Source organism: Cyprinodon tularosa, unplaced genomic scaffold, assembly GCF_016077235.1.
Source record: "Cyprinodon tularosa strain WSP-4 unplaced genomic scaffold, ASM1607723v1 ctg251, whole genome shotgun sequence".
Taxonomy (NCBI): domain Eukaryota; kingdom Metazoa; phylum Chordata; class Actinopteri; order Cyprinodontiformes; family Cyprinodontidae; genus Cyprinodon; species Cyprinodon tularosa.
In genome coordinates, this window is record NW_024038933.1 from 585,256 (window position 1) to 609,064 (window position 23,809).

The 23,809-nt window shown below is 40.7% G+C and overlaps 2 protein-coding genes across 3 annotated transcripts; one reads left to right on the forward strand and one right to left on the reverse strand.

The window, feature by feature from the left end:
* The first annotated feature begins 2,612 nt into the window (after positions 1 to 2,612).
* Positions 2,613 to 5,661, forward strand: LOC119785593 (gastrula zinc finger protein XlCGF8.2DB-like). The gene is made up of 2 exons (XM_038288320.1): positions 2,613 to 2,817; positions 3,364 to 5,661. The coding sequence occupies exon 2, from the start codon at positions 3,930 to 3,932 to the stop codon at positions 4,836 to 4,838; it is 909 nt and encodes a 302-aa protein (XP_038144248.1). The 5' UTR covers positions 2,613 to 2,817; positions 3,364 to 3,929; the 3' UTR covers positions 4,839 to 5,661.
* A 3,490-nt stretch (positions 5,662 to 9,151) lies between these two features.
* Positions 9,152 to 23,053, reverse strand: mat2b (methionine adenosyltransferase II, beta). Of its 2 annotated transcripts, none has more exons than XM_038288341.1 (7): positions 22,898 to 23,053; positions 20,287 to 20,481; positions 17,456 to 17,570; positions 16,714 to 16,866; positions 14,993 to 15,189; positions 9,856 to 9,969; positions 9,152 to 9,744 (listed from the first exon to the last, which is right to left on the reverse strand). In XM_038288341.1, the coding sequence occupies exons 1-7, from the start codon at positions 22,925 to 22,927 to the stop codon at positions 9,571 to 9,573; spliced, it is 978 nt and encodes a 325-aa protein (XP_038144269.1). In that variant the 5' UTR covers positions 22,928 to 23,053; the 3' UTR covers positions 9,152 to 9,570. The 2 variants fall into 2 exon arrangements, with proteins under 2 accessions (XP_038144269.1, XP_038144270.1); XM_038288342.1 differs by lacking the exon at positions 22,898 to 23,053 and adding an exon at positions 22,621 to 22,785.
* Positions 23,054 to 23,809: the final 756 nt, after the last annotated feature.

A 23,809-nucleotide genomic window follows, 5' to 3' on the forward strand; every position in this document is an offset into this window, starting at 1 on the left:
CTCTTCTTTAAGCAAACACCTAAAGCTGTTCAGGGAGATTATTTTCAGAAATCAGACTAAAAGAGAGGAAAAGATCAAAACCTAAAGGCAAATAAATAAATAATGAATAATAAGTGAAGAAAAATGGGACGAGTTTCTCATCAAATCATTCTAACATGGAAAATAAATTCCAAGAGAATTAAAAACTGAAATTAGATATTGTAGTGAAAAAAAGCTAAATCTACTCAATTGACATGTTGTTTTTTTTTTTTTTTTTTTTTTCGTTCATTTGCACCAATTAACATGTACGATTCATTTTCTAATGTTTATTTCATCCCAAAAATTGAATTCTAAAAGTAGTTTTCATATGAAGTTTTGATTAAAGGTGCAAAAAACCAGCCCTCTGGTTGGGTGACACTACTGGGATAACATGTGTAGCTTAAGTCTATCAACAATGATCAAATCCAATGTCCATATTTCACCACAAGGATGATGTGTTTTTGGTAATGTTTAATATTAGTTTTTCACCCTTTCGGCATTAACACAGACGGAAAAAAACAAAACATTTTGGATCTCACCAGACCTTCTGACAGATGTTTGTAACAATGCACTGGATCATCTTTTTATATCTACTTAGAATAGATTTAAATATTATGTTATCTAGTATTAAAGCCCCACAGATATTTTACCGGGCTGCTCAGTGGTGCAGTGGGTAGCACTGCTGCCATGAAGCAAGAAGGCTCTGGGTTTGATTTCTGACCCGGGGTCTTTCTGCATGTTCCTTGAGCATGTGTGGGTTCTCTCTGTGTACTCCAGCTTCCGCCCACAGTCAAAAAACATGACTATTAGGTTAATTGGCTTCTCCGAGTTGTCCTTAGGTTTGCATGTGCATGCAACCTGTCCAGGGTCTCTCCTCTCACCCGTAGAAAGGTGGAGATGGATGGACCTCTATACTTTATTGCTGATCTCTTGTGGTTGTTTTAAGTACTGTCTTTGCCTACTTTTAGAAAGAATAAATTGAGTGATTGAGCTGCTACCAACTCTTTTTTACCATTAGTAATTTGCTGGTTTATTCTTTCAGGAAGAGAAAGTTATACTGAAACATTTAAGTAGCAGAACTTTGGAGTGTTTGTTGTGTTTTATTCTTTTGTCATTGAGGTTACACCTTTAACATCCTCTAAATTTCAGGGTTCAGTCAAGGTTTAAGCTGTTGAAGCTGTTCACCAAAGTTCAGCAGGTCGAGTGCTGCTGGTAAATCAACCACAACCTCCCCAAAAGCAAATCTACAAATCACAGTATACTTCAGAAAAGATGGCTATGAACACATGCATATAGCACACAGCTTTATGCATTATAACACTACACAAATATTTATATACAATTATTCTAACAAATACACTACATTTGATGTGCTAATTCACACCTTGACTAATAATTTGGGCCCTTTTACATTGTTATATATTAGTGTTGCACGGATACCAGTATCGGGCAGATACTAACATCATGGTATCAGTTTTGGTGAGTATCAACAAATAGCGCACCAATGTCATTTTGAGAGCCAAAAGTTTATTCAACTATTGTCACGTTCTACTGGATTTACTTTGTATTAGTCTTTTTCCTGCTTTACAAAGGTAAGCAGCAGCTTGACAAAGCCATGATGGCAATTATTATACATCAGAGTAATATGCAGTTCTTCATATATGCACATATACATCAATTTCAAACAGATGGTATTGTTTATCGGCCAATACTGCACAGCCAGTTATCAGGTATCGGTATGGGGGCCAAAAAAAAAACGGCATCGGAGCAACACTATCATATATATTCCCACATGCTGAGGAATGCATTGGGGAAAATTATGCAACTTCTGCTCCAGCACAGTGGGCCAAAAAAAAAAAAAAAAGGATTACATATTTGACCACCAATCTTTCCAGTTACTGGACTGGTAAATGTCGCATTAAGTTTCACATATTCAGGAAAAAATCAAACAAAAAAACAACAACAGATTTTTAAATTTTTCTCTGCTAAAGTGTAGTAAATTTAATCCTGGTGAAAATAGAAAGATGAGACACCAAACCTAAGAATAGATGTGCTGCAGGATGCTACATAAGCAATTTAAATGTTGTCAACACTTTAGCACACACAACTATATCCCCTTGTGCCCCACTATACTTGCAAACAGACCCCAAATATTTATAGAGAAAAGAATTATCAGTTAAATTTATATTTTGCAATAATTTTTGTTGTTGTTTTTTTTTGTGCTAAAATTATAAAAACTTTATATTAACATGTAAACTGTATCAGTGGTTCTCATGCATTACTATTGTATCTGTGTTTATTGTTTGATCTGAACTGTTTTAGGTCACAATATGAAATATTTAATTCATCCAGAAGGTGGCAGCATTAGGGTGTGATGTGCATTAAGATGATGAAGAAGAAATGTGTCGTTAGCTGTTAGCAGCATTAACTCTCCTAAAAATTCTTCATGTTCAGTCAGGGTCGATTATATTGTCATATGGTTCCACAATATACCATCAAATTATTTACTGTCCTTATAACCCGTATTTCTTTTTAATATATACTGGATTTTGATTCGTGTTGTGCACCTTTCCGCCAGTGAAAGGCAGCAGGTGGCGCTAATCTGTTACCGGAAAAAAAAACACAAGAAGAAGAATCTATGAGTGAGACGTTTAAGTCCACCTTCAAGCAGCGCATCATTTAACTCCTACTGAAGAAACATTCATAGAAAAAGCCTTGGTATGTCCGAGGAAAAGATGGACGATCAGCACAGACTGCTAGATTTTACCAGGACCCCCCTGCTCATTTTACACCGAATAGGTATGAAACATGCTGACATTACTGACAAATCAGAATTATGATTCTAGCATTATTTTTTTATTCTATTTAAAAATAAAATACATATCTTCTTAGAACATTTCCTTCCAAGTCAGGGGCATTTACTCCAACATTTATTATGTGCTCCTAATGATTCTGCTTTTGTTAATATTGTTGCCTTTTCTTTAGTGCTTGGATCTTTGTAGATAATTCCATTTTCCATTTTGTGTATCATATGCAGAGTCATTCTATACACATATCTATAGTAATTCAATACAGTTTATTTATATAGTGCCAAGTCACAACAAATCTCATCTTAAGGTACTTAACTGTTCATCAGATCATCCAGTCAAATTGATTCAAAGTTTTCTATCTAAAGAAAACCAGTTGATTGCATCGACTCATTGACTGGAATGCAGTCCCTCACACTAAGCATGCTTGTAGCGTCAGTGGATTTTAAAAGTATCTTCATTCATATTAAGGTTTAAAGTGAAGTCTACTTTCTTTAATCTACAATAGAGAGCGTTTCTCTTGTGTTTGTGTTTCCAGACCACCTACAAGATTATGTTGGCAAAGAGGAGACTTTCTATGACCAGCAGCTCTATAAACAGGAGAGGATTTGCAGTTTGGACCAAGAGGAACCTGGACCTCTGCAGATGAAAGAAGAACACCAGGAACTAGACACTACCTGGACTAAAGAGGAGACAATAGAGCTCCCCATAAATGAGCATGAAGAGCAGCTTCTTCTCAAACTGGAGACTGAAGATACATTTATTATGACTCCTTTACATGAAAAGACCCAGACTGAAAAAGAACCAATCAGGAACCAATTCATCCCTCAGGACTCGAATACAATTCAGAAGCAGGATCAAAACGACTCAGGTTCAAAGCGACATAAAGGGCCCAAATAAAGTAGATGTCAGGAAAACTTAAATTGTAAAGAAACTGTTGATGTTTTAAAACCTAACTTGCAAGAGGACACTCACAAAGATAACAATTTGTACTCTTGTACAACTTGTGGTGATTTTTATTCTCAAAATAGTGACCTGACTGTACACTCGAAAAGTCACACAGGTGAAAAGCCTTTTCCATGTCTGACATGTGGAGAAAGCTTCATGAGAAAAGCACATCTAACAGTTCACACGAGAACTCACACGGGTGGGAGGATTTATGAATGTCTGCACTGCGGTAAAGGCTTCATTAATAGGTCTGCGCTTGATAAACACATCAGAACTCACACAGGTGAGAAGCCTTTCTCCTGCACTGTTTGTCATAGAAATTTTACTGTGAAAGGTCATTTGACTGAACACTTGAGAACTCACACAGGTCAAAGGACTTTTTCCTGTAGGACTTGCAAGAAAAGCTTCATATCAAAAACTCGTGTAAACGACCATATGAGAGTTCACACAGGTGAGAAGGTTTTTGAATGTGTATCTTGTGGGAAAAGCTTTGCTAGGAAAAGTCATCTGGTTAGACATTACAGAACTCACACAGGTGAGAAGCCTTTCAAATGTCTGTCCTGTGGAAAAAGCTTCACTCACAAATGTAATCTCGATACACATATCAGACTTCACACAGGGGACAAGCCTTTTAAATGTCCCTCTTGTGGTAAAAGCTTCACTCATAAATGTAATCTTGATACACACATCAGACTTCATACAGGTGACAAACCTTTCAAATGTCTGTCTTGTGGAAAAAGCTTCACCCATAAGTCTAAGCTTGATACACATATCAGAACTCACACAGGTGAAAAGCCTTTCTCCTGTACGATCTGTGGAAAATGTTTTACCGTAAAAGGTAGGCTGACTGATCACATGACGATCCACACCGATGAGAAGCTCTTTTTGTGTGGGATCTGTGGGAAAGGATTTTGCGTAAGCAGTAGCTTAAAAGTTCACTTCTCTATTCACAATAATGAGACGGCTAATTTCTGTGTAATATGTGGAAAAAGTTACTCTAGAAAAAAATATTTAAAAGCTCACATGAAAATTCACCACGGCAAAACACCGCAGGAATCCACATGAGAACCATTTTCTATGATAATAGAAGGAAATGATGCACGCTATGGATGTCACAATCTGATATTAATATCGGATATTGGTCCGATATCAGCCAAAAAAACTAAAATCGTATTTTATCGGCCCACATCTAAAATCTCCAATATCTTCATGCTGATAGAAGGACTCAGCTTCTGCTTTTTTCCCCCTTTTTAGGATACTTTATAAAGCCTTTTCTAACATTCTACAGTATAAAATAAGTAATGAAACTGGTACAATTTGTGCTAATTTCATATTAGGTCAATATCAGTAATGCAAAGTCAATACCAATTCACAAAGCTGCAATATTGGTATCGTATTGGAAATGAACAAGTTGTATAGGGAAAATTCTAATACACACCACTTCAAAAATGGCATAGTAGATGTTTGCACAGTTCTGGAGTTACACAAAACATCTGGATAACCCGCATTCCAAGGTTCTTCGTAAATCTAATAAGATCATGTTTCTGCTATATAGTTTATTCAACTCGTTCCCAAACAAAGACAAGCTATGGCTCGTTTTGAAACGGGAAAATTGTAGCTCCTACCTCCTGTTCCTAGCTAATATCCCTTTGTATTTGAGGGGGTCAACAGTTAGAACACTATTCTGGGTAGGATAGGAGATCTGGACTGCTGTGGTGAATCCAGGCAGCCTTCTGCTTGACAGGTGCCATTATACAACCGAAATCCTGCTTCCCATATTGGGACTACAATCTTAAGAACTATAGAAGAGTTACACAAATGTAGCAAATGGCTGAAAATGGAAGTAAAACAGTCAACCAAACTAGATTGTGTCTTACTATTATCAAGGTTTTTATTGCAAACGTGAAAAATGTGAACATAAAAATAATTTTTTTTATGAATAATTTAATGGCAAGGGCAGTGCCTAAAGCTGGGCATACACTGTATGATATTTCTAATAGTTGTACTCAGCTACAGCTCAAACTGTACTATGAAACTGCAGGATATAAAAGTTTACAGCTCAGATGTTGGTTCTGAGTCCAGCGTGTAAACCACACGTTGGACTTAATCTGTGCCGAGAGATGGCGCAGATCGGACTTATCGATGTGGAAGAATAACAACAAGAAAAACTCCCTTGTTTGCACATGCACAGTGCTCAAGGTTCTGGTCAATCGTAGTTCTGCTTCAACAGCAGGATTTGCCTACCAGCACCCTACCACAGCCGATTGAATGTCAAACAGGTTTGATTTTCTCCTGATCTTACAATACCTGACCTCGTTTTCCCCTGTATACTAGACAACGCAGGAAGCACAATGGGGCTGAAACTCGAAAAAATTCTGCCACGACCGGAAAATCAGCCCAAAAAAGGCAAAAAAATCGTACAGTGTATGCCCGGCGCAAGTAATGTGTTGCAGGGTGGGTTGGCTCTATAAAAACTGTCAAATACATTGACAAGACCAGTTATACCTTACAACTGTAAAACACTTCAGAAATTTGTCATGATAGAAGACAAAGCAAAGGATTTCAGTAAGTGTGTCAGCAGTGTGTCGCAGTGAGCTTGTCCCAGATATGATGCAGATATTTTTGTTTTTTTGTTTGGGGTAGAAGGGGAGAAGAGAAAGAGAGACTCCAGGGTCGCTGGTTCAATTCCAGCAGGTGCAAAGTTATGTTTGAGGGAAAAATGTTCCCAAAATAAAAGAAAATTCAAGAAATAACTTGCGCTATCTTAATAAAAAAAATTTGCAAATGCTATTTTGTGGAAATGGTCTCTTATTTTTACAACACAACACATTTTATTTGCTAAAACAAAGCTATCCCATTAAAGCTTTATTGATTAAAATATTAAGATATTTTTTTCTGTTTCAGTGATGTATAAAAATTTATTTTTTCAAACATACTGTACAGTACCTGGATACAGTATATTTTAATATTATTAATCATATCCAGTGCTCATCTTTATTTTTTCACAGAAAATTAGCAGGTCAAACTATGGCATCGTCTGCAGGCCAGTTAGTTATACGTCAGCTTGTACACCTAAATTTGGCCAATCATATATCAACGGTCATCTGTCAATCAAATGTTTTTGGTCATAACATCTTGATTCATATGTTGCAGCTAATATATGCAACGGTTGAAAGAAGAAATAAGAATCATTTCCTTTCCCATTGAGTTTCGTCCCAGTGTTCCCGGTGATGGACGTCTGTGTCTTCAGCAGGCGTAGAGCTAACAGAACTGGCAGCGTTGCGAGGCAAGGGCTCAAACATGTACGGCTGTAAGCCTTCTTCACCAAACCAAGCTTCTGCCGTCCTCTTCCACAACAACTAAACAAATAAATAAAAAATTTATTATGGAGGCGACTCATCCACGACTTCCGACACAAAACTCTCCTCTTGCATGTTTCCTCTGTCCATAGCTTTCCTTGACAGTGTCGTTTCTAAGTCACCAATTTAGTGCTACTTGGTCCCAATGGAATTTCCCATTGGGAACCTACTAGCACTAAGTTGTTAACTGGTTAGCAAGAGACTTCCAAGACACCAGTCACAACCAAACTTGCTTGCAAACCTTCCGCCACAACAATCCCGCCGTCTTGATAATCGACCAATCACATTTGCTTTATTCACTCATGTAAAGTTGTGCACCACTCGGGAGAATTCGGAAATGCAACAGTTGGAACAGCCGCTTCTCTATGACTTTAAATAACTTGTTTGGGACTGGATGTAACATACAAGTAGAATCCTTAGAAGAAGATGATAGTTTTGCTAACTCTGAATGTTCAACTGGTTTATAACGGGCTAAACATGGCTCAGATCTTATAGTTACATAAGATGCCTACTAGCCTAAAAAAAAAATCATATTTGGAGGAAATGCAAATGATCTCATTTTATACAGCAGTAAACTGTTTCACCAGACTAGGTAGGATTCCTGTAGGCATGTAGAGCACCATTTTCTCTCCAATTTCATAGCATTTTGCTTCTAATTGTGCAGCTCTGCATTAAACCAGGTTTTCTTTACAAATGGGGGCCTTTTGTCTAAGGCAGTACGCAGAGAACTAGTAACTCCATCAACAAAATCATCCATTTTAGAAGGAGAATAAAATGGTTGCCCTCTGCTGTATTGTTCAATGATACAGAGGAACTGGAAAGTGGAACAGATTCGTTACAATATATAACTGCATTATCCTATAACTATCTGCTGAAATTAAACCTCCCTTTTTGGGGCAGGAGAACCCTGTTAAAGTAATGTTGACGTTTATTAAAAATTGAGGACAATACCACGTCACCAAAACGCTCAGTTTACGAAGAAGAGAATGTGAGGGACTAGTCACATTTTGAACAAAGCCAGTCAAGTCTAAGATAGCACTAAATGCTAAATTTAAGCCATCACCTTCAATGTCAGCATGGATGGTAAAATCTCCCACTATGATCACCTTGTCGGTACTAAATCTGATAGGAACTCTGAAAACTCATCTAAAGATTCAGCTTAAGGACCTAATGAACAATACAAAGTTACAAGAAGAAAAGGTTTTGTTGGTTTGAAATTTGGATTAGGGAAACTAAGGGTTAAATATTCAAGAGTTGTAATCATTAACTGACTTTGGAGTATACTAAAGATTCTCAGACTCAGTTGGAATGACTTTGGAGTAATCATTACATCAGAATGAAAGAATGTTGCTGCTCCTCACACAGAATTTATATGGAACGGTATATGCAAATGTGAATAGCCAGAGGGATTTGCCTCATTTATGCTCACATAATATCTTGCTGTTGCCAAGTTTCTATAAGGCAACAAATCTACCGTATTCGACTATCACAAATCAAGTCATTAACTAACACTTTTTGAAGAGATATGTTAGATAAAACACATTTAATTAGATAATCATGATGTACACCCTGCGCTGGACTGGCGACCTGTCTAGGGTCCCCTCACTTGGGATTAAGCATGTTAGAGAATGGAGGGATGGATGATGTACTCCTTTGAGATCTTTTCCAATTTATCTGGTTTTGGTCATGGGCAAGAATAATTAACTCACAAATAAAGACTGGGTAACAGCAGAGAAACTGCAGAAAGGTGTGTTCAAGTGCAACTCTGCTTCCTCGTACCCTAGTATGTCAGGGTTTGAAAGAGAAAAAAATTTGGTCAGACTCCTAGAAAAGATGAGCTGTTCCATCCAAAGTAGGATGGATGCCATCTCTCCGAATCCGATCAGGTTTTCCTCAAAAAGTTTGCCGGTTATAAATGTGGCTTAGACTGGATACAGGACCAGTTGGACTCCAACCTATAGGGGGCATTATAACTCGGATCAGATCAGTTTTTACCTCTGATGACATTTACAGACAAAATAAGATATTCAACCTCTTTTATTATTCAATTAATTAAGCAGCAACAAATACTCAGTTTCATGCTGTTAACATATATACATCATCTGTGGATAATCTATTATTACTAACATGTCAGTGACATCAGATAAGAGGTGCAGCTGATTAATGTGAACAATCCAAACCATAATTAGATTTAGATCAAACACTGAGGAGCAGTTAGGGTGGACAGGTAAACTCAGTCTCTTTACAATGAGACAAAGCGGAGTCACTTCAGTTTCTACATCATGGATGCAGCCTTCAGGGGGCTATCAGGACTCCAACACATGCATCTTTAGGGACGTTTTAAAGAGGAAGAAATTCAAACCAAAACTTTTGTTTTCACATTTGAAGCAGTTACAATATTAGCTAAGATTCATCCTGTTCATCCCAACGAGAACCCCTCAGTGAAAGACGGTCTGTCTCCAACGTTTGTCAGCCGTGAACGGCCACAGGCACTCCACGATGGAGGTGGAGAACGCTCGAGGCTCGACGCTCAGGTTCAGCAGCTCCAGGCGGGAGCAGTTTAGCTGGCTGTTGATTGGACGAGGAGTTGACCCAGCTGGCTGCTCAGTCAGCTGTGGATGTTACAGAGACACCATTACAACAGAACCATCTGAAACAAGCAACTAAATTCATCAAGTTAAACAGCTCACTGGGTACTGTCCCAGTAAAGTCAGCTGACTCACAGGGATGAGGTGATTGGATGGCAGGTTGAAGGCCTGCGCCATGGCCACAGCCATCTCATACTTGGTCATCTGCTCTTTCCCCGAAAAATGGAAGATTCCTCGGATGGACGGATCCTGCAGAGAGAAAAATGGGTTTGATTGGTCTCAGGACTTCCTTTCATGTGTGACCTTCTGCGTTAGTTAATGCGTTAGGAGGGATTCAGCGCATCCTCCGAGAAATTAATAAACTAAATAAAACTAAATCAAATAGAAGCAGAAAGAACAAACAGCGACACTAATGTGATACTGTCCTTTAGCCACACACAAGCAACGTTTCAAATATAAACCCAAACCCTGCACTGAATTTTAAATTTCCTTTATTTTGGTAAAATAAAAATTTTAAATATGTTACGATTAAAATACAACATATGTGTATTTCTTAAACAATGTTACATAATAGCAAAAAAAAAAATTCATACGTTTCGCCAAAAAGGCTTAAGCTGAATCCTATCTACCTACTTTCCATCTAGCTGAAAAGATTTCTAGGAGACAATGTCAAACAGAACATACTCTTACTCTATTTGAAGTTTTCAAGTTCTCAAAGTATGAAATCGAGTTACAGTTCTTGATAAAGATTATTCCATAAATTCCCAACATTACTGGAAACAGTTAATCTCCAAACATATCCACTAGCCGAGATTAGATTTACTTTCTCTAATTTAAAAAAATTTTTTTTAACAATAACCTTTTTTTAATTTTATACATTACCAATGAAGTATAAAGATATACAAGATCACTGAACTTTAGTGCTTTAAAAAGGAAGAAATCTGGGTTTGGTAGATTGATTATATGTTGAATAAATGATTGTCCTTATGGCTCTTTTCCGCAGCCTATATTTTGGATTTTGTAACTGGTAGGCGATAAATGGTAAATGAGATAACAGTCTAACATTAATATGGTAGTATTATTTAATCAATTTTGTCTGTGTAAAAACTAGGTGAGATTTCCAGATTAATTTGCAGTCAATTTCCTAAGAAATTTATTTTAGACACTTTCCAAAACGACTTCATTTAATTTGCTATTTTTTAATATGTCTGTACCCAGTTTTTTTTTTGTTTTATAAAAGAAAATTAGTTGATATAAAATCTTTTATTTAGTTTTATCAAGTCCTTTCTTCATAACACTGAGAATCTGGTTTCCCCATGAACAAAATAAAGTCATCTGTTATTTGTAACTGTAACCTATTTTAGCCCATCTGAAGCCCTAAAGATATCATTAATAGATCTAATGAACAGCTTAGGGGCCAGCATGGAGCCCCATATTTCACCCTCAGTATTCCTGATTTCCAAGTCTTATAACATACGAACTGGAAGCCATTTTCAGGATAACTCACCAGCCATGCATATGCACGGCCTGAATAAAACAAAATATTATTAAACAACCAGCTTTGATTAATGGTTCTTTAAATCCCCACTGTGTATTTCTCATCTATCACACAAGCAATACATTCATTACGGCCGCTGAAGTGGACCGACCTGCCCTGAAACCAAACTGTTCATAACATCATAAATTTGATTTTCTAGTTATCTAGTCTTTTTGCAAACATTTCTTTTCTAAGATCTTTGAAACAGAGCTAATGGTAAAACTGGTCTGTAATTTGAATAGAAATGGTCATCACTTTTATAAAAGGGTACGATTTTTTCCATCATCATCTTATTTGGAAATAATTCTATTTGAAATGATTGGTTAAAGATAAGATTTTGTGGTTTTACTGTGTCATAGATTATAATTTCAATTAACATAATTTTTTTAAGTAAATGACGTTATGTTTTGTTTCAGCATTTTTTTGGTAACGCTTTCCAGGTTCCGTCTGTCATTACCAAAGCAAAACCTTTTCTAGAAAATGCTGGATCATCAAACAGACATAACACTCCTGTTCATACTAGATTTAAAATCCAGATATATTTAATAAGCAGATTAGATTTTACTTGCAATTTGCCGACAAGGCCTGGATGAGCCTTAGATGTTCCAATTAGGGGTGAGTATTGGTATGGGTGTTGCAAAACGATACATGTCACAATTGTTGGGTCACGAAACGATATCACGATATTGCAATATCACTGTATATATATTACGATATTTTTCTCAACTATCAAAATTACATTCATAGATAAAACAGCAAGTGATGTATAAGTTCATCAGAATGTATTGATAATTTTGTTATTTTGGTATATATGTGGTTTGGAGTTTGAGTCAGTCTACGTCTTCCAGTGTGACCGCCTCAACTGCAGATATGGTGCGAATAGGAGGTTGCAGTCTAGGTCTAGGAGGGTGCAGTCTAGGTCTAGGAGGGTGCCGTATAGGAGGGTGCAGTCTAGGTCCAGGGGAGTCCCGTATCCGAGGGTGCAGTCAATGGACCAGGGGTGTGCTGTATAGGTGTAGGAGGGTAAGGTCTAGGAGGGTGCCATGTAGGAGGGTGCAGTCTAGGACTAGGAGGACGCAGTCTAGGTCAAAGAGGGCACAATCAAGGAGGGTGCCATACAGAAAGTACAGAAAGTCTAGGAGAGTGTGTTCTAGGTCTAGGAGGGTGTGGTCCAGGTGTGTGCAGCCAAGGTCTAGGAGTTTGCAGTCTTTGAGAATTCAGTCTAGGTCTAGGAGAGTTTAGTCTAGGACTTGGTCTTTAAAGAACTGGTTTTGATTTTATCCCTGTTAGTCCACATTTCCTTGAAGGTGGAAGTAAATCTTTCCTTGTGTGTTTGCTGTAGAACTAGAGGTTGTCTTGCCAAACACTGGAGGTGAACAGATTTTACAGGCGTGCTCTGATTTGCCTCTTTTTTTATATGACTTTTGTGTTTTATCACTATACATATATTACTTTGAGCTTTTAGGCGTTCAAATTACTATTAGTAAACCTGCTTAGATGTGATCTGGTGGATGGATGCTGCAATGGTACTCTAGAAATTTAGGAGTGTCAGGATCCATTTAGCAGTGAACAATAAATCGTGAGTGTTCAATCCAATGTTAGCCAAACCCTCACTCTTTTACCAATGCTATACTTGCTCCATCAGAAACGCATTTTACACATTTGAGACAAAAATCCAACTCCATCCATTGGAGAATGCAAGCTTTCTGCCTCTTTTTGACTCGACATAACGGCGTTGCTGTCAGATGTGAAGATTGTTGGTGTTTCAGACAACAATACGTAGAATCGATTCACTTCTTCCCTCAAACATAAACCCTAAATCATACATAAATAGTCAAAAATGGGATTAAATTATAACATTATAACAAGGATGACCAAAGAAGAAACTCTACAGCAACAAGAGTCCAGGCTGACAGGTTTCCCTCTGAATGGTCCGAGACAGAAAGAGAAGAGTATGTCTGCTTCTGTCTCCTTGAACCCCAATCGCCCTCAACAGAAGACCGCTCACACTGTGCTTGGTTCTAGTTCTTCTGGAGATTTCGTTCTCTTCATATAGAGGTTTCCTCTCCAACGTCACTACAAGTAGGGGTAGACGATATTTCGAATATACTCAATGTATCTCGAGTTTTTCCACGCACAATAGTTTAAAATGACTATCGCAGCTATCGAGAACATAGTCGCACGACGCTGTTAAGCCCTCTGCATCAATTTCCCTTATAGTTAAATTTTTCTCCCACACACTTCGAATACATTATAAACCTCTCATCCAAATAGGATTATTTTCTGCTGGGCACACATGCACACTACAGCAACCGGGAAGCAAAATTTGGCGACAGCAGGTGTTTCGGATAAGCAATATACCGCACTGGTTTGAATTTTATGCCAAGAATGTCGCACAAGGGCACAGTTGGTAGCACTGCCACCTTACAGCAAGAAGAAACGGGTTTGATTACCTGCCCGGCTCTTTCTGCATGGAGTTTGCATGTTCTCCCTGAGCATGCATGGGTTGTCTCCAGGTACTCCGGCTTCCTCCCACAGTCCAGAAAAAATGACTGTTAGGTTAATTGGTTTCTCTAAATTGTCTTAAGTTGTGAGTTTGTGTGTGAATGGTTGTTTGTCCTGTTTGTCTCCGTGTTGCCCTGTGATGAACCGACAACCTGTTTAGGGTGTACCCCGCCTCTCACCCGTAGACAGCTGGAGATAGGCACCAGCACCCCTCCTGACACTGCATGTCATGACAGAAAACGGATGGATTGATGGATGTCCCACTAAAGGCGCTAATTTGTAAGACCAAAAACCATTGCTGCAAAAGGTAGGTTTGCAAATTTACTCCACCACCTTAAAATGTAATCCCCTGCAAAATGAAGAATGTTGTGAACCCCAAATGTCAGCGTCTCCCCGCACACCAATTAAAACGTTAAATAAATCAGCTGTGATGTAGAAGACGTTGGCCTCGTCCTTTGAAAAAGCGATCCCGTATGAGAAGATACAGAAGAGATGGAGGGAAATCACAGACACTATTTATTACCTTATTTAAATATTTTTCAGAAGCTCTAATAGCTGTGATGTAATGTGGTCTTGTTCAGAGGTTTTGGAGGTGTTCTCTAAATTTGCCAATGTTCTCAAATGTAGTTTTTTGTGCTTCTTTAAAATTCCCAGAACGTAAAGATCGGAGAAAATAGTTTGGAGATGCTCTGATAATTATCTAATTTTTGGACGGTATTTCCACTGTTTTTTTTTTTTGTAAATGTCTTTTCATTTCGCTTTTTTGTTTTTTGTTATGCACAAAAGAGCCCTTTTTTATTTTAGCATTTTATTTAGTATTGCGTGTTTTTGCTTTGTTTCCTGTTTGGTTGCTAGGATCTTTTCAATACTGACACCCAAAGACAAATTGTGGCAGAATTATGAGTAAAAAGCTTTGAGCTGGTTAAAATCAAATTAAATATATTAGATATTGACGATGTTGGTGGCCTGGGAGAATCTGCAGACCAGGAAATGGAAAACATGCTGAAATGAAGCTTCCTAATGCAAATATGTAGAAGCTATTTTGTTACTTTGTGAGCGTCACCTGGAAGGGAAGCCTCCACCCCGTGAAACAAGATAGAACATATAAAGCACTTGAACAGCAACTCAGATCTAACGGATGCTGTTTATCAGGTTTCCAGCTGAAACTCTCCAACAACACTCTGCTTCTAGTGGAATCTGTGAGATGGTGAACTGAGACACTGCTCTGACCTGCCTCGCTCTCTCAGCGAGCTTCCTGCAGACGGTGGCAACGTCTCGAGCATCGGTCGGGAACCTCTGCATGAAGTGTTCCATCGGGCAGCTCTCCTCCGTCGCCTCTTGGATCTTCTGCCATAAAGACGTCACTGCGCTCTCCATCACTGACTCCACCTCCCCAAACAGGACAGGAACACGCAGAATCACTGCACCTGAAACATGTGAGAAGCATCAGTCCAGTGTTCATTGTCCAGTCAAAGGCTAGGTCTGGTAAAGCAGGCCCTGTGATCATATTTACTCCACTAAACACCCAGAAAAACCAAGTGACTGACAGGAGAACTGTGGAAGGAGAGAGAAAGAAGAAGCAGGATCTTCCCATCTTAATTTCTTTGGCACAGGGAACTTCTAACCTTCCTATTTGCTGCTGCAGTTTCCCACAGTCCTTTGCTAATAGGAAGTAATAGCACAGCCTACCTCACAGATTTTGACAAAAATTCACCCTCTCTTCCCTGTTCCCTGTGGGACTCATGCCGATGTTCACACCTTCACTGTGTTCAAAATGCTGTACCCATGAAAGGTTAAGGAATAACGAGTACCATTTGCCCAACCTGACATCAGCCCAGGTCTTATTTACAGGTTAAGAAAAAAATAATAATAATAATAACAACAGAGCAGAGCATAAGCACCACCTGCTATAAAAGTTCTGCCGAAAAGAGAGAGTAAATTGTATTTAACCGTAACAACAGTACCTACTGGACATAAAAAACAAGTGTCTAACCTGGACAATAAGAAAAAATGAAGGTGGCTACCTGGAAAACTCTTACTTTGACAAAAGCTGCCTGGTACAAAGTTACCTGGACCAGGGCTATCCAGTCACAGGCTATAAGGACAAAGGCTACTTGGAAAAAGGCTACCTGGACAGAGGCTACCATGACAGAGGCTACAAGGACAAAGGCTTTCTTGGACAGAGGCTTCCTGGAAAAGGGCTACTTGGACAGAGGCTTCCAAGTACGAGGCTACCTGGACCAAGGCTACCAGTAAAGAGTCTACCAGGACAAAGGCTACTTTGACAAAAGCTGCATGGTACAAGGCTACCTGGACCAAGCCTATCCAGTCAGAGGCTATAAAGACAAAGGCTACTTGGAAAAAAGGCTTCCTGGAAAAAAGGCTACTTGGACAGGGGCTTTCTGGAAAAAAGGCTACTTGGACAGGGGCTTTCTGGAAAAAAGGCTACTTGGACAGGGGCTTTCTGGAAAAAAGGCTACTTGGACAGGGGCTTTCTGGAAAAAATGCTACTTGGACAGGGGCTTTCTGGAAAACAGGCTACTTGGACAGGGGCTTTCTGGAAAGCAGGCTAGTTAGACAGAGGCTACCTGGAAAAAGGGCTAGTTGGACAGAGGCTACCTGGAAAAGGGGCTAGTTGGATAGAGGCTATCTAGAAAAAGGCCAGTTGGACAGAGGCTATCTAGAAAAAAGGCTAGTTGGACAGAGGCTATCTGAAAAGGGGCTAGTTGGACAGAGGCTACCTGGAAAAGGGCAACTTGGACAGAGGCTACCTGAAAAAGGGCAACTTGGACAGAGGCTACCTGGAAAAAGGCAACTTGGACAGAGGCTACCTGGAAAAGGGCAACTTGGACAGAGGCTACCTGGAAAAAGGCAACTTGGACAGAGGCTACCTGGAAAAAGGCAACTTGGACAGAGGCTACCTGGAAAAAGGCAACTTGGACAGAGGCTACCTGGGCAGTGTCGGAGAGTCTCTCTCTCGCCCTCCAGTTTGCTTCGGCCATACAGATTGAGTGGGTTGGGAGAGTCGTCTTCTCCATACGGAGGGTTCCGACCATCAAACACGTAGTCGGTGCTGATGTAGATGAGGACAGCCCCACAGGCAGCTGCAGGTGGACAACACACACATGCAACATACATGATGCTGGTCATAACAGGTAAACCATGTTGAATCATCAGCAAGACATTTTATTCAGGTTCATTAATCTCCTGCTGAAATTAACAATGATGTGTCCTGAATTTGTACAATAACTAAAGCCTTATCAAAACAGTAACAGGTTCTGCTCCAGTTCTTGTTCTCCCCTGTGGTCTAAACTTTAATGGAATCTGATCAACTGATTCCGATCAGTAGTTCTCTGGGCTCAAGTAAGGCATTCTGTTTTCTCTTTGGACTCTGACCTAGTACTCATGGTAGAACCTTAACCCTTCTGGATGCAGCCAACACGGACAGAGCTCCTGAAAACCTTTACGTCCCATCAACAGCGATTTGGACCGGGAAAAGGAGACCACGAGGAGCCACAAAGCGTCCATGGAAACCCAAAGTCAGTTCTCTGAGACAATCATGGTCTGAGCCAGGGAGTGGGTCGCACTAGAGTCTTTGTGCTCCTCGGACTGAATGATCAACATTGTTGGTTGTTCAGTAAAAAGCTGCAATAAAATTCCCAGAACATCTGACAGCACCTGGTCACCACTGACCTGCCTCCTTGGACACCGTGCTGGTGGCGTGAACGTTCAGGCCGACTGCAGCATCAGAGTTACGCTCCATGACGTCTGGGCGCCGTTCTGCTGCGCAGTGAATGACTACATCGGGCTGAAACACAGTAAAATTAATCAGACATCTTGATCCGCCCACCCTGAGTCAAAGTAAACAGAACCTGATGTTTTTTGTGGACCATGAGGAGCTTTAACAATCCAGGAAGGAGCTAATGTACAACTGATTTAATCTGCTTTTTTATCAGACCCTATACATGGACCCGGCAGGCTGACTGAAGGCCAGAGCTTGAGCTTCTCCGCCCAAATATCCTTCAGAAGCTTAAAATGCTGTTGACTTGGTGCATTCGGTTGATCAGTGAACACTGGACACAGAGGTTCTACCTCGTACTTAGGGCTGGGTACCGAACTTCGGTTCTTTTATGGTACCGACCGAAATGCTTCGGTTCTACAAAGTATCGAAACATGCCTCGTCTTTCGGTACCAAGTTTCGGTGATTGGCTGTAACACTTAACGTGATTGCGTCATCCAGGAAAAATACACAGGTGGTCACGCCTACAGCCAGGGTTCATGTGAACTGGTTGTGAGCGTCGCGGAACCCCTTTAAAATGCCCCCCAGGTCAAAAGTGCGGCTTCACTTTATTAAGACTGATGCCAATAGTGCGCAATGCAATACATTGTGCACGGAAATAATTTAAGAGCAGAAAGTCGCTCGGTGTTTGACTGCAAGAAGAGCGGACCGCAGCCAGCGCGACTATCCTCCTCTCAGCAGCCCGTGGGCAGAGCAAAGCCAGAGCGGAGTGAATAATGCGAGACACTCATGGAGAATGCAGCTTTCAAACTGGACACAGCAGGAGCTGCAAAATCACGTCTGCTGCTTCTTTTTTGCTGCTTGTACCAGCTTCTATCGCGCGGCTGAAGCAGCTTTGCTGCTCTGGCTGCGCAGTGCAAAAGTGGCTCTGATGCGCGTTGGGCGGAGCTACACTATCCTTTATTTGCCTGGCAGTTATATTTGCTGCGATCAGTGGGAATAAAGTAGTTTTATTATGTTGGGAAAATCCACCTGAAAACTTAATCACTGCAGTCAGTTCATCCATATCTACCTTCCAATATTATTTCTGTCGGAGCCGCTCAGACCCCCACATACCAGCGGTGCGCTGTCAGTAGGATCCCATTCAACGGGCTTGTTTGTCAGACATGGTAATTTTTCTAAAGGAAAACTGCTAAGTAAAAAGGTCCTCACAATTTAACAGTGAATATTAGACACTGAATTTTTTTTTTATGTAAGAGGAAAAATGTAAATGGAAAAACAGAGCTTAAAATAAAACTCAAGATTTGTACTTTTTTATGTTGTGTGATTTTCTTTTTTTTTTCTCGAATTGATATTATAAAACTGGTATCGAAAAAAGTATCGTTCAGGAACCGGTATCGAAGTGAAGGTATCGGTATTGGTACCGGAACCGAAAATTTTTGAACAATACCGAGCCCTACTCGTACTAATAGCCCGGTACCTGCCCTGTAGCGTCCAGCAGTAGAAGATGTGACTGGGAGCTACTCAGTACTGGGAGCTACGGAGGCAGAGGAGATCAGAGATGGTTCCATAGTGAGGCTCTGTTGAATGGTTACAATGATTTCTTAAAGTCGAAGGGAAGCGGCTGTTCAAACCGTTGCATTTCCCAATTCTCCCGAGTGGAGCACGACTTTACACGAGTGCATAAAATGAACGTGATTGGTTGATTATCAAGGATGCAGGATTGTTGTGGCGGAAGGTTCGCCAGCTTTTTGGTTGTGGCCGGTTTATCAGAAGCATTTTGCTAACCAGTTAGCAACTTAGTGCTAGTAGGTTCCCAATGGGAAATTCCATTGGGACCAAGCAGCACTAAATTGTTGACTTAAAAACAACACTGTCAAGGAACGCTATGGACAGAGGAAACATGCAAGAGGAGAGTTTAGTGGCGGAGGTCGTGGATGAGTCTCCTATGTCATCCATTTTTTATTTAGAGGAAGAAAGTGGGGATGAAGATGTTGTGGAAGAGGACGACAGGGCGGCAGAAGCTTTGTTTGGTGTAGAAGGCTTACAGCCGTACATGTTTGAGCCCTTGCCTCGCAACGCTGCCAGTTCTGTTAGCTCTACGCCTGCTGAACACAAAGACGTATATCCCCGTGAACACTGGGATGTAACTCAGTGGTAAAATAAAAGATTCTTATTTCTTATTTCAACCGTTGCCTATATTAGCTGTGACACATGAATCAAGATGCTATGACCGAAAAAAGTTGACAGATGACCGTTGATATATGATTGGCCGAATTTAGGTGTTCAAGCTGATGTATAACTAACTGGCCTCCACAAAATAATGAAAAAAAAGAGAGATTTTAAGACAGGATTTATTTATTTTTTTTTATAATTTTGGGACAATAATGTCTGATAAAGAGTAATATACATGTTTAAGCCAGAATGATTTGACATTTAAAAATGATTTCCCTACTACTTTAAAGCATCAGAGTTTCACAAAGGATAACCTGGTTTCCAAGATGTTCTCATTGTTTCAGCTAACCTCTGGATCCAGAACAAAATGTCAAGTTGACCATTACGACCATCTGACGACCAAAGAGTCCTGGTTCTGAGCACCGGTTCTCTGGACCAGTTCGCATATATAAAAACCAGGATCTAACGTTATTAGATGGGCCAGACCAAACCACCAGGGGTTCTTATAGTCTCATGCTGGACTCCACGATGTTCAGTGCGTCAGTGTGGTGTATGGGTTTCCTATGAAAGTCCGACAGAAACTCAACATTACAGAAACTCAACATTTTACCTTATACTCCTGAAGCAGTCTCCTGACGGCATCCTCGTCAGTCAGGTCACACCTCAGGAAGCGGGGCCGGGCTCTCCGGAATCCGGTCCCAGTCACCACCCAGCCATGGCTCTGAAACTCTCTGCAGACGGCCCGGCCAAGGAGGCCGGTCGCACCTGTAACCAGGACCTTTGGGCCCTGAGCCAGAACTTCATCCTGAGGACAATCGGACAGTACTGTGATCAGAGACCCCAATTAAAGTACAAGAGAAACTTTCCAGACATTAGCATCCTAAAGAAAAAGGAGGCAGCCATGGAAACACTGGGTTTGGCCCAGCTGGAGGAGCCAAACTGAGATGGGCATGTCCAATGTGAGAGGATCTCCAATATCAGCAGAACCACTTGGAACCAGAGCCACACTAGGGCCTGTTACAGATTATGGGTTCACAATCAGCCACAAGCCCCCCATATTGGAGCATTTCATCTTTTTAACAGCAGGACTGGATCTTTGAGATAATGAGCTATACACACCTTGAGAACATTCAGCGTGGAACCAGAGATCCAATAACTCAGCAGTGCAGTGACTTAGCTATGTGCTTGTTTAATGCCACTCTGAGTGGCGTTCCAAAAATGTAAAATAAAATACCGCCAATACACCAGAAATTTGCATAAATCAAGTTAGGTTCAAGTTAATTTAAATGTTTGGGGTGCTGTTATCAATGCCTCACATGCAGCCTATGAACTAAGAAATGTGTTTGGAATATTAGGATAAATTACATGTAAAGCCGGGCTTACTGTGCGATATTTTGGCCTTTTCAGGGCGACTTTCCAGTCGTGTGAGAATTTTTTCGATTGGGCTAATTTTCAGCCTGATCGTACATCATGTAGTGAACAGGGGATAATGAGGGGTGATCAGCCTCTCACGAGCACCTAACGATCAGGAATTGTGAGGTCGGGAGAAAATCAAACATGGTTGATTTTCAGTCGGCTGTCATCCACCTATAATTTTGGGGAGGTGCACCAGATTGTCTGCGAAAGGGAGGGGGGCATATCTGCGTTAACTGCGCAGACGACCTAGTTTCTGAGCATAAACCAGGCTTTAGGCTGCAGGCAGGTTCTCCAGAGTCCTGCTGTTGGAGCAGAGACACGTCTGAAAGGTGGAGGACAGAGGAAGCCTTTAACAGGAGAAACATGATGGTGCTGATAAAGGTCTGGGTCTGTTACTGCCCCCCATTTGGAGGGAGAGGAGAAGAAGACTGCAGCATGTGGTTTGAGTGTTGGACTGATTGTCATGTAGGAACCAAAGACTAAAAGTTCTGCAGTCCAGATTTAGAACCCATTAGAACATGTTGGGTCGCACCTTTTTACTTTAACCCCCATAAGGATAGAGCCGCCTTATTTAAGTTCCCTAAGGCTCCTGGGAACAATTTTCGGCCCTGGCGTTTTTCCATCTACACCAGCCCACTTATTGCTGCCACCCCCCCCAACCCCCGCACAGTGAAATGTGTGCATCTCAAATGTGAAACACATTGTACATTAACCGATCTATCTTGAAGCATCACAAGACAACCATCACCAGACTACTATAATGCGGTTTTACTGGATTTGGTTATTAACACTGACACAACAATGGTTGCCAGATATCAACAATGCACGCAAGACGGGAAACGTTAGCCTTTAGATGCAAAACGCCATCAAGCACTGCAACATATTTCAGCTAAATATTCTAAAATAAATTTGCCAAATATAAGAGGATCATCGTAGTCTGGTTTAGAGCATTTTATTTTAATATAATTTAGTTTGTTGAAAGGATTTTACAGTTTGAAGAAATAGAAAATCACACCATATGCCGTCCGTCACAAGGATGTGCATGACAAGGGAGGGCTATATATACCGCATGCATCATCTAGGTAGTTAACATCTTGAGCTCCTTGAGTTATTTACTGTCACAGGTAGGAGCTTCGGCCAAAGAGTATGTGCATGCAGAAATTAGGACCGGCCCACCGGGCATTTGTGTTAATCCATCTCTGTGTCTCTGTAGGCTGGGAAGTTTATTCATTCCTCTCCTGTCTGGGATGGGATTCAAGCAGGGAGAAATGTTTGGCCTCCTGCTGCAGCCTGGGCAGATTTCCAGCTGGATCTGGTACTGATTGGGTTCTGGAAGCCCCTACCTGTGAGTTTAAACCTGACCGGTTCTGCCTGTCCCGACCTGCAGTCTCCATGGAGACGGACCTCCCACCTGTTCTGCACCTGTTCTCCACCTGTTCCAACCTGCTCACCGCACCTTCAGGCCCCCCCACCCACCTGTTTTTAGGTGGAAACTGTTTCCTACGCGAGCCCCGGGCTAAATACCAACCTGTGATCTGCGCATGCTCAGCTCGGTCCACAACCCGGTATCGGTTCTGGTTTCGATGACCGATCTTCTCTTATCCAAACGCCTGCTCCTTCACTTCCGGTCAGATAAGCAGCTCTAGTTACAAGCCGTTTGCAAGCGCAAACCGGAAGTGGACTCAAGTCATCGATCCGAACTCTGATCCGGGTACAATGCAACTCTAGCCTCCAGAACTTTCTCCTGCAATCTGATTTTACGGCCTAACAGCTGGTGCCAGAACTCTGAGGAACCGAACTCTTACCTGCAGACCTGAGAACTGGAAACCAGGCATCTGACCGCCCACAAACCCAGGGAAGCCTGCAGAACCAGAAGAGAGCAGCACCTGAGTGAGAAGCTGCACCAGCCCGGATTCTTCTTCTTCTCTCCTTTGTTTGGCGGATTGTAAACAGCTTATAGATGCTTACCGCCACCTACTGTACCAGAGTGTGTAGCCGTCGCATGCATAGACATACAAGCATAGGGCCAATTATATACGTAGACGCCTCATTAGTATGGCAAGGGTGCTGGCTGACGTGCGTAGAGGAGCCGCCATCTTGGATCGGACCACAGTTCAGACAGCTGCAGTCAGAGTGAACAGGAGGCGCCTAAGAGCTCATTTTAATCACAGAAAATTACATGTCACAACCACTTAACCCTTTTTTTGTCATGTAACAAGATAGCAGTATCTTACTACATGGCTGTACATCTTATTTTGGCATTTGACCAATAAGGTGAGCCCTTGAATGATATATTTACCTACTGTAAATTAAGTTGGGGGAAAAAAAGTTAAAACGTCAAGTAAAAACCTAATCAAAAAGTTAAAAAGTAAAGATTAAAAATTTAATAAGCCTAGTTAACAATTCTATTTAGGTTTATAAACAAAAAAATGTAAGCGCCGGTATCAGCATTAATGCCTCTAAGGTTATGTTGTATCAAAAATGTGTTTCTTTCACTCTCAGAGTGTTTTTCATGAATTTCTTAAGTTATATATTCCTATATACTTTTGTTATTTTTCGTAATATATTCGGGCAAGTTTCGTTTCTTGTTATTTCATTGATATTAATGTTTTCCATCAAAATATCCCTATTTTTTGAATGTTACAAAGGTAATAAGGTCTTGTCCTGGATTCCAATAACACTACTGGCTTGAAATTTTGATTTTTAAGACATTTTAC

Bases quoted from the DNA above. Each gene is read 5' to 3' on its own strand.
- mat2b (XM_038288341.1), bottom strand. From the start codon at position 22,927: ATGCCTGGTTTCCAGTTCTCAGGTCTGCAG. The intron at 20,482-22,897 runs GTAAGAGTTCGG...GATTGTCCTCAG, and splicing joins TCCAGTTCTCAGGTCTGCAG to GATGAAGTTCTGGCTCAGGG. The intron at 15,190-16,713 runs GTAGCCTCTGTC...CACATGTTTCAG, and splicing joins GACTCTCCGACACTGCCCAG to GTGCAGTGATTCTGCGTGTT.
- LOC119785593 (XM_038288320.1), top strand. From the start codon at position 3,930: ATGAGAAAAGCACATCTAACAGTTCACACGAGAACTCACACGGGTGGG.